This window comes from Lissotriton helveticus, chromosome 1_1 (assembly GCF_964261635.1).
Source record: "Lissotriton helveticus chromosome 1_1, aLisHel1.1, whole genome shotgun sequence".
In the NCBI taxonomy this organism is placed as follows: domain Eukaryota; kingdom Metazoa; phylum Chordata; class Amphibia; order Caudata; family Salamandridae; genus Lissotriton; species Lissotriton helveticus.
The window spans coordinates 1,752,198,893-1,752,208,271 of record NC_136057.1 but is presented as its reverse complement, the minus strand read 5'-3'; the positions used below and the strand labels follow the sequence as shown (position 1 = coordinate 1,752,208,271).

General features: G+C 44.0%; 1 protein-coding gene across 1 annotated transcript in view; it reads right to left on the bottom strand.

Annotated features, from left to right (window-relative positions):
* Positions 1-508: 508 nt before the first annotated feature.
* Positions 509-9,379, bottom strand: part of CDC37 (cell division cycle 37, HSP90 cochaperone) — a 134,470-nt gene continuing 125,599 nt past the window's right edge. The window contains exon 8 of the mRNA XM_078640024.1: positions 509-1,351. Within this exon, the coding sequence (XP_078496150.1) occupies positions 1,199-1,351 (153 nt within the window). The 3' untranslated portion in view covers positions 509-1,198. The remainder of the gene's footprint in view (positions 1,352-9,379) is intronic.

Here is a 9,379-nt window from a genome sequence, read left to right as displayed (position 1 = left end):
AGTCGTAATTTAGACTTCGTTGTTTAGGACGTTTCCCATGGTACTGTACTATCCCCAACTATTCTGTGCGATTCGAGAATTTTATTTGGCTGTATTGGTACAGAGAAAGTCAGGGAGGATAGGCTGGCCACTGTAACGTGGGAGGGCTTGAAAGTGTCTATAATTCAGTCTGATAGAGTTTGATCTCATACAGCTTCCAAATGTTAGGACAGGGGACAGCAGGGCCACAAAAACCGCACATTTTTTTACAGGAGACACTGTAAACAGATCCTGGTTGTGTGGTCTGACAGTGAGATTTTGGATTTTCTATCATGCTATTCACCCTGCCTCCAATTAATGACTAGATTAGGAATGGCGTTTGGGTTAAAACGTGGAAGGAGTCAATATTGCAAATGTAGTAGCTGATCTGACTGAATAGACAAACCGCTCATTCATTGAAGAAATGTTTTCAAAATGCAATCCCGGTGTACAGTTTAAGAAATTCTGCCAAATGACAAGCAGCCACAAATTGAGGGTAATCCAATTTTTATTTCGGTCCGAGGACTAGTTTTCCTTCAGACACAGTGACTGATATGGCATGCAGAAGGCAGCGTGCTCAAGAACAGCAATTACACCACAACTCTCCAGGAATGAGACAGGAGGACTAAAAATCATAGGTAAAAACAGCATTTGAAGAAAGCTGGACTAACCCATAGCCAGTGTAAAATTAATTGTCAGTGACTGAAAAACTGTCATAAACAGAAGTAATAAGAGGAATCTAAAAGGTCCACTGGAAACAAAACTCATCATGTAGCCTCCTTCAACAAATGGAGCAGAGAGCAAGGCTTAAATGTTTTTGTGGGGCCCATTTTGTGTTTTAAATCAAAATCTGCCATACTCACCCCCAGACTACTTCAGTTGGGTAAAATCTAGCTATCAAGCTTTCACGTCTCTATTGTAGCAGGGGTGGTGAAGCTCGACACCACCTCTCAAAACATAAGCTTGTAACTTGTCCTGCCAAGATGCTGCTGCCAACAGCTCACCAGCGACTGGTTTGAGGCTTCAGCCGATCAGTACGTGCCCCATATATACATATACAAACACACACAGACGAGGGGCAGCGAGCTTAGTTGTGAAAAATGTCCCTTATCAAACGCTCTGGTGTGGAAAGCAAAGAGGGATACTGACAGAAAAGCACCAGAATTAAGATTCTGGTCAGCTACGCTTTTGTGGGCTCTTCTGAGCTTTCTTTTTTGGCTTCCTCATAAACAGGCTCTCCACCATCCTCAGCCTTGTCCTCATCTTCTGGAGCTTTGGAGTTTGGCACCCAGAGGCCGGAATCAATGCATTGCTTCATGTAGTATTTTGCTTCCTATGAAAGACAAAAGATAAGCTTGTTAAAGAGCCAAGCAAAACCAAATTAACCAATGAGATTGCACAGGGAGAGCATTAACTTTTTTTGGGGGGAGAGTGGGTGGGGGCAACGGACAAGTTCATACTACATCAGAAATAAAATGACAAACAAAGAGTTTGGTATTGTGGATTTGTTGGAGCGCATGGTATACGAGGTGACTGAAGGTGACCAGAACAGAAGTTACTTTAAATCGGAGCACAGTGACCACTTTGATAGAAAAACAGACATTTGAGGTGCCGTGGAGAGGGGAACCATCTTCAGTTGGAGAAGAAACGTTATCCCAGCTGACAGAGGCTTTGGGTTTCGAACGGATCGAGACCTTCACAAGCACCGTTCTCATATATGCTAATTAAGCCTGCAGAGCATTCGAACCCCTACTAAGGTTTGCAAAACATTGAAAAAAACAAATGCTCTTAAACAAGAAAATTAAGAACTGAACTTACTGAAAGGAAATAACTTATGCACGCAAGGAGGAACTCAGACACCCATCATGCACCATGTATTGCTCACAAGCTAACGCCAACAGAGGGCGTGCATGAAGAATAAAAAGAGCGGAAATGTTTCCCCATGTGATGCCTCAGTGTGTTTTCTCAAGAGCGGCCCATGAAGAAGAGGCGTAGGACCTCGAAACGCGTTGGCCAAGCAACAATCAGCTCGAGTGCGTGCAGGCTGCATTTCCACTGCCGGATGGCGGAGCACGGTCGTGTTCCCTCTCAAAGCTGGGGCAATTGGTATAACTACATTTACACGGCCGTCCTGCCGTGGAGAGGGGAACCATCTTCAGTTGGAGAAGAAACGTTATCCCAGCTGACAGAGGCTTTGGGTTTCGAACGGATCGAGACCTTCACAAGCACCGTTCTCATATATGCTAATTAAGCCTGCAGAGCATTCGAACCCCTACTAAGGTTTGCAAAACATTGAAAAAAACAAATGCTCTTAAACAAGAAAATTAAGAACTGAACTTACTGAAAGGAAATAACTTATGCACGCAAGGAGGAACTCAGACACCCATCATGCACCATGTATTGCTCACAAGCTAACGCCAACAGAGGGCGTGCATGAAGAATAAAAAGAGCGGAAATGTTTCCCCATGTGATGCCTCAGTGTGTTTTCTCAAGAGCGGCCCATGAAGAAGAGGCGTAGGACCTCGAAACGCGTTGGCCAAGCAACAATCAGCTCGAGTGCGTGCAGGCTGCATTTCCACTGCCGGATGGCGGAGCACGGTCGTGTTCCCTCTCAAAGCTGGGGCAATTGGTATAACTACATTTACACGGCCGTCCTGCCGTGGAGAGGGGAACCATCTTCAGTTGGAGAAGAAACGTTATCCCAGCTGACAGAGGCTTTGGGTTTCGAACGGATCGAGACCTTCACAAGCACCGTTCTCATATATGCTAATTAAGCCTGCAGAGCATTCGAACCCCTACTAAGGTTTGCAAAACATTGAAAAAAACAAATGCTCTTAAACAAGAAAATTAAGAACTGAACTTACTGAAAGGAAATAACTTATGCACGCAAGGAGGAACTCAGACACCCATCATGCACCATGTATTGCTCACAAGCTAACGCCAACAGAGGGCGTGCATGAAGAATAAAAAGAGCGGAAATGTTTCCCCATGTGATGCCTCAGTGTGTTTTCTCAAGAGCGGCCCATGAAGAAGAGGCGTAGGACCTCGAAACGCGTTGGCCAAGCAACAATCAGCTCGAGTGCGTGCAGGCTGCATTTCCACTGCCGGATGGCGGAGCACGGTCGTGTTCCCTCTCAAAGCTGGGGCAATTGGTATAACTACATTTACACGGCCGTCCTGCCGTGGAGAGGGGAACCATCTTCAGTTGGAGAAGAAACGTTATCCCAGCTGACAGAGGCTTTGGGTTTCGAACGGATCGAGACCTTCACAAGCACCGTTCTCATATATGCTAATTAAGCCTGCAGAGCATTCGAACCCCTACTAAGGTTTGCAAAACATTGAAAAAAACAAATGCTCTTAAACAAGAAAATTAAGAACTGAACTTACTGAAAGGAAATAACTTATGCACGCAAGGAGGAACTCAGACACCCATCATGCACCATGTATTGCTCACAAGCTAACGCCAACAGAGGGCGTGCATGAAGAATAAAAAGAGCGGAAATGTTTCCCCATGTGATGCCTCAGTGTGTTTTCTCAAGAGCGGCCCATGAAGAAGAGGCGTAGGACCTCGAAACGCGTTGGCCAAGCAACAATCAGCTCGAGTGCGTGCAGGCTGCATTTCCACTGCCGGATGGCGGAGCACGGTCGTGTTCCCTCTCAAAGCTGGGGCAATTGGTATAAATATATATATATATATATATATATATATATATATATATATATATATATATATATATATATATATATATATATATATTTCTTTTTTTTTTAAGGCAACCAGGGAAGTGGAAGAATGAGCACAACCATGGGAGAGGACAACTGAGTCATGAGACCACATTTCCTTCCAAACTTGATGCCCTTCCAGGGGATCGGCAAAATGCTCTAAGCAGATATGCACACAGTACTAACTTGCATGATGTCACTGCCCAGCAACACCCAGACTGACTGACTTTTCCACTTTTCAGCGCAGGTAACAAAGGCAGCAGAGGATCAGTGGCAACCCTCTAGGTGATAAAAATGGCCTTGCCATCCATGTTTCGTCTTGGTCGCTATTTACGACGAGAACTCCTACCTGGTTTCTACTTTAGGTCGACACTCTGAATCATCATCTCCATATTCCATTTCTTCTAACAAGATAGCTCATTTTACAAATTCATTCAAATCATTCTCAACAGTGAGTTAAGTAGACTGTTTAGAAAGTAGTAAATTTAGTAAGCTATACGTCAAGCCACAGCCAAGTTTTGTTTTTTCATAAGAGAGGAGGAGTGTTGTGAAACTCTGCTTGGCTGGGCCAATGTTACAAAAACTTCTGGACATCTGCAAACCTTTACAATTTCCACTGTGCCAGAAGCAGACATGCCAAACATCTCTTCCAAGAAATATTAGATTTCACCACATTTGAAGATGGAGAACCAAAATTTTAAAAAACGTAAATGAAGCACATACATATATAGAATACATAAAGAGTAACTGTGTAATATGGTCTAGTATTGCTCTGAGGGGCTCTGGTAACATCACAAACAACTAGGCCCAGGGTGGACTGCTATTAAAAGTTTCACCGGAATACCAATAAGGTTTTATATGGCCAAATTGCACATTCCTCGTTATGCATTTTTTATATTACTTGTTTATCTCAAAGCATTTATCTTTACAATTGTTGCGACAATCTGCCCTGAAATGTGGGAATGTGTTGGTCATCTTGAAATTCTCAGAGGGGCATCTAATATTGCTCAATACATTATCTTTAATTTTTGGAAGCAGCATAGTAGTCATTTAAAAGATTATCAATACATTTCTGTCATGTTATGGATGGAAATAGGCTAATGTGGGGGATGCTAACTCAATGTGTCCCCATGAATAAATATTAAAAAATAAAATTAAAATAAGCAGTGAATGTGACCTCATGTGCCAATGGAATGTCCATGTGTCTCTGATATATCCCCTTAGCACACTGTATGTACACTGTGAATCATTACCTACAAGTATGTCATAATGTGAGCCGTAAGTGGACCATATAAAGACTCTTCACATAGAAACCCACGTGTGCTCAGCTGAGATCAGCTTGTCGTCTGAAATAACTTGTCTTAGTACAGTTTCTGTGAAGTCTTTAAATTTGCGCATACAACAGGTTCTTCCATAATGGTAAAAGTTCTAGAAGCTCAGGAGGCTAATCCGGTCAATTGATTTGAGGGAGGTGTCAGTTATAAAGTGCCCGTTCTCATGGATGATGATGATGATGACGTCTAGAAAGGGGAGATCTTCTCACTCAGTGTGTGTGAATCTTAAATAGTCATTCTGATTGTTCAACTGGCTTAATCTCTGTAAAAAACGGAGGGAATGGAAGTATCTAGAGCATTACAACCAGAAGTCACTAAAGCGTGCTAGCAACACCAGCAGGGATACCCTCATAGAGCATGTCAATAACAAAATGAGACTGAACAACTTGTATGTGTGACCATATATAGCCAGGTCACGAATGAGGTCAAAAAGATTATTAACAGAAAGAGGTCTATCCTCAACACTGGCGCACTACAATGGGCGATACCTCGGTTTGCGAGCAAATGCAACAGGACTTTATGGGATGCCTTAATACACACACAAAAAAATCCAGTCACTGAAAGGAACACAAATACAACTTTGTGGCAGCTCCCCTAAGACATCGCTCATACGGTGGGTGCAGTGTCTGCCATCTGATAAAGAAGAGCACAGAATTGGAATTGGGACAACACACAAGCGGAAGGTACACACCAATTGCAACAACACAAATGTAGTGTATCTGATCACATGTCCATGTAAGGATAAATATGTAGGTATAACCACGAGGAAAGTAAAGTTGAGGATCAGTGAGCATAGGAGAAACCTCCGATGTAGAAGAGAAACCACCAAGATGGCAAAAGGAAAATGCTACTTACCAGTATGCATCTGTTCTTGGCATGTAGGGCTGCTGACATTCATATCTTAGCATAGATCGCCGCCTAGTGTTGGGTCCGGATGATTGCACCTTGTTGTCCTGGAAGAGTCTTCGAAGTATCACGAGATAGGGGACTCCTCCCCTGGACTACAGTGCGCATGGACATCTTCTCCATCCTTAGATTGTTTTTCGCCATTGTGGCAAAGATGGAGTATAGTAAAGTAAGAGATGGCCATGCAAAAGAGAACCCTGCAGCTGCGACAGGCACCGGGGAGGAGGGTGGGCGATATGAATGTCAGCAGCCCTACATGCCAAGAACAGATGCATACTGGTGAGTAGCATTTTCCATTCGAGGCATGTGGGCTGCTGAATTCATATCTTAGCATAGACTGTAAAGCAGTATCTCCTCTAGCGGTGGTCACCTGTACCAGCTGCAGCAGTCTGAAAAAGAGTTTTAAGGACAGCCTGGCCTACAGCAGCTTGCTGCTTTGTTTGCACGTCTACACAATAGTGTTTAGTGAAAGTGTGTATGGTAAACCATGTAGCTGCCCTACATATGTCTTTAAGAGTAATATTTCCTAGGAAAGCCATGGATGCCCCCATTTTACGCTTCGAGTGTGCTTTTGGGGGAACTGTTAGAGTGCGTTTAGCTTTTTGATAGCATATTTGAATGCATTTAACTATCCATCTGGCTATTACTGATTTTGAGATGGGATTACCTTTATGTTGTGGGGAAAAAGCAACAAAGAGTTGCTTTGTTTCCCTAAATGATTAAGTCTTGTCAACATAATATAGCAGAGCTCTCTTTACATCTAGTGTGTGTAGGGCTCTTTCAGCCACGGACTGTGGGGTTTGGAAGAAAACTGGCAATTCTATGGATTGATTGATATGGAAAGTGGATATGACTTTTGGCATGAACTTAGGGTTAGTCCGAAGTACTACCTTATTTGCATGTATTGCATGAAAGCTTCTTGAATGGTTAATGCCGGTAGCTCACTTACTCACCTGAGGGAGGTAATGGCAATCAAAAATGCCACCTTCCATGTTAGAAATTGTAATTCACATGAATGGAGTGGTTCGAAAGGAGGTCCCATAAGTCTGGTAAGTACTATATTTAAGTTCCAGACTGGTGAAGGTGGGTGCTTTGGAGGGATTATCCTTTTAAGACCTTCCATAAAAGCTTTGATTGGGGGTACTCTAAACAGGGGCAGGTGTTGTCTGTTCTGGAGATATGCTGCTATAGCAGCAAGATGTAGCCTTATGGAGGAGTATGCTAGATTGCATCTTTGGAAATGCAAGAGGTAACAGATAATGTTTTGGGTGGAAGCATCTAATGGATTGATTTGGTTATTATTGCAATAAATTAAAAATCTTTTCCATTTAGCTGCATAGCATGCTCTAGTAGTTGGCCGTCTTGCCTCCTTGATAATGTTCATGCAATCAGGAGGCAAGTTAAGGTATCCGAACTCAAAGACTTCAGGAGCCAGATTGCCAGGTTCATCTGATTGGGATCTGGGTGCGGGATCTCTTCATTGTTCTGAGTTAAAATATGGGGCGAGAGGCGCAGTCTTTGGTGGGGAACTACTGAAAGTTCTAGGAACGTTGTGTACCATGGCTGACTTGCCCATGTGGGAGCAACCAGGATCATTGTGAGTGACTGCTGGCGTAATTTGCGTGCCACCAGCGGGATTAGTGGGGCTGGTGGAAAAGCGTACGCAAATCTGCCTGATCAGTTCATCCATACCGCATTTCTCTGTGACAACGGATGTGGGAACCTGGCATTTTGAGTTTTCGTTTGTGGCAAACAGATCTATCTCTGGATGCCCCCATTCTTGGAAGAATGGTTGCAGATCTTGAGGGTGAATCTCCCATTCATGTAGTTGTTGGCTGTGTCTGCTTAACAGATCTGCTATTTGATTGTCTTTCCCTGGCAGGTGTTCTGCGAGGAGAAAAATGTGTTTTGGAATTTCCCACCTCCATATGCTCTGTGCTAGGTGAGACAGCTGTGGTGAGTGTGTCCCTCCTGGTTTCTGGATGTAGTACATGGCTGTCATGTTGTCCGTCCGGATCAACACAGCCTTGTTGCACAAGTATTTCTGGAATGCTTTCAGTGCCAGAAATACTGCTAGCACCTCTAAGTGGTTGATATGCAGTGTCTTCTGTTTGATTGTCCAGAGCCCTTGGACTGTGTATTGAAGTAGGTGGGCTCCCCAACCGGTCAGTGATGCGTACGCTGTTAATACTACTTGTGGAACCGGCTCTTGGAACAGTCGCGCCTTGGAAAGGTTTTGTGGGTTCCACCACTGCAGAGAGTTGTAAGCGCGACTGTCTACCAACACTAGGTCTTTTATTTGTCCTTGAGCTTGGCTCCACTGCCGTGCTAGGCATTCTTGCAATGGACGCCTTTGAAGTCGGGAATGAGGGACAATAAATATGCAGGAGGCCATAATGCGTCTGAGCTGCATGAACACTCGAGCTGGCAAAGAGTGTTGTGACTGAAACTTTTGAATGAGAGGCTGCATGTTGGCTATCCTGGCTGGATTTGGATATGCCTTTGCTACTGAGGTATCTATTGTAGCTCCCAGATATTGCTGTATGTGGGAGGGCTGTAGATGTGATTTTGGATAATTTATGGAAAAACCCAGACTGTGCAGCAGCTGGAGTGTCTGAGACGTATGGCTTGCACACTGCGCATACGAGTTGGCATTTATGAGCCAATCGTCGAGATATGGAAACACGTGGATGTGTTGCCTTCTGAGGAGTGCTGCTACTACCGCTAGACATTTTGTGAAAACCCTTGGGGCTGTAGTCACCCCGAAGGGGAGAACTTTGAATTGATAATGTTGACCTTCTATTGTGAACCTGAGGTATTTCCTGTGAGCTGGATGTATAGGTATGTGAAAATATGCATCTTTGAGGTCTAACGTAGCAAGGAAGTCGCCTTGCTGGAGTAACGGGAGTACTTGTAGGGTAATCATATGGAAATGCTCTGAGAGTATGTATTGATTTAGCGGTCTGAGGACTAGTATGGGTCTGAGGGATCCATCCTTTTTGGGAATTAGAAGTATAGAGAGTATAGCCCTGTTCCCTGGTGTTGAAAAGGGACTGGTTCTATTGCTCCCTTTTGTAGCATGGACGCGAACTCTTGTTGTAACAGTGTGATGTGTTCTTTGGACATAGGACGGTGTTTGGATGGTATGTTGGGAGGAGTAGAAGTGAGTTCCAGGCAATAACCAAACTGGATAATTTGTCTCACCCACCTGTCTGTAGTAATGGAGTTCCAGACTGGTAGGAATTGTTTGATTCTGCCTCCGACTGGTGTTGGATGGCCTGGAGGGAGCGTGATGAAGTCAGTTTGGCGGCAGTGGAGCTCTGGTTATTGTTGCCCCTAAAACCTCCTCTGTTGGAGCCTTTATTAAAGGAACCTTGAGTGTTGCCATTGTATGTAGA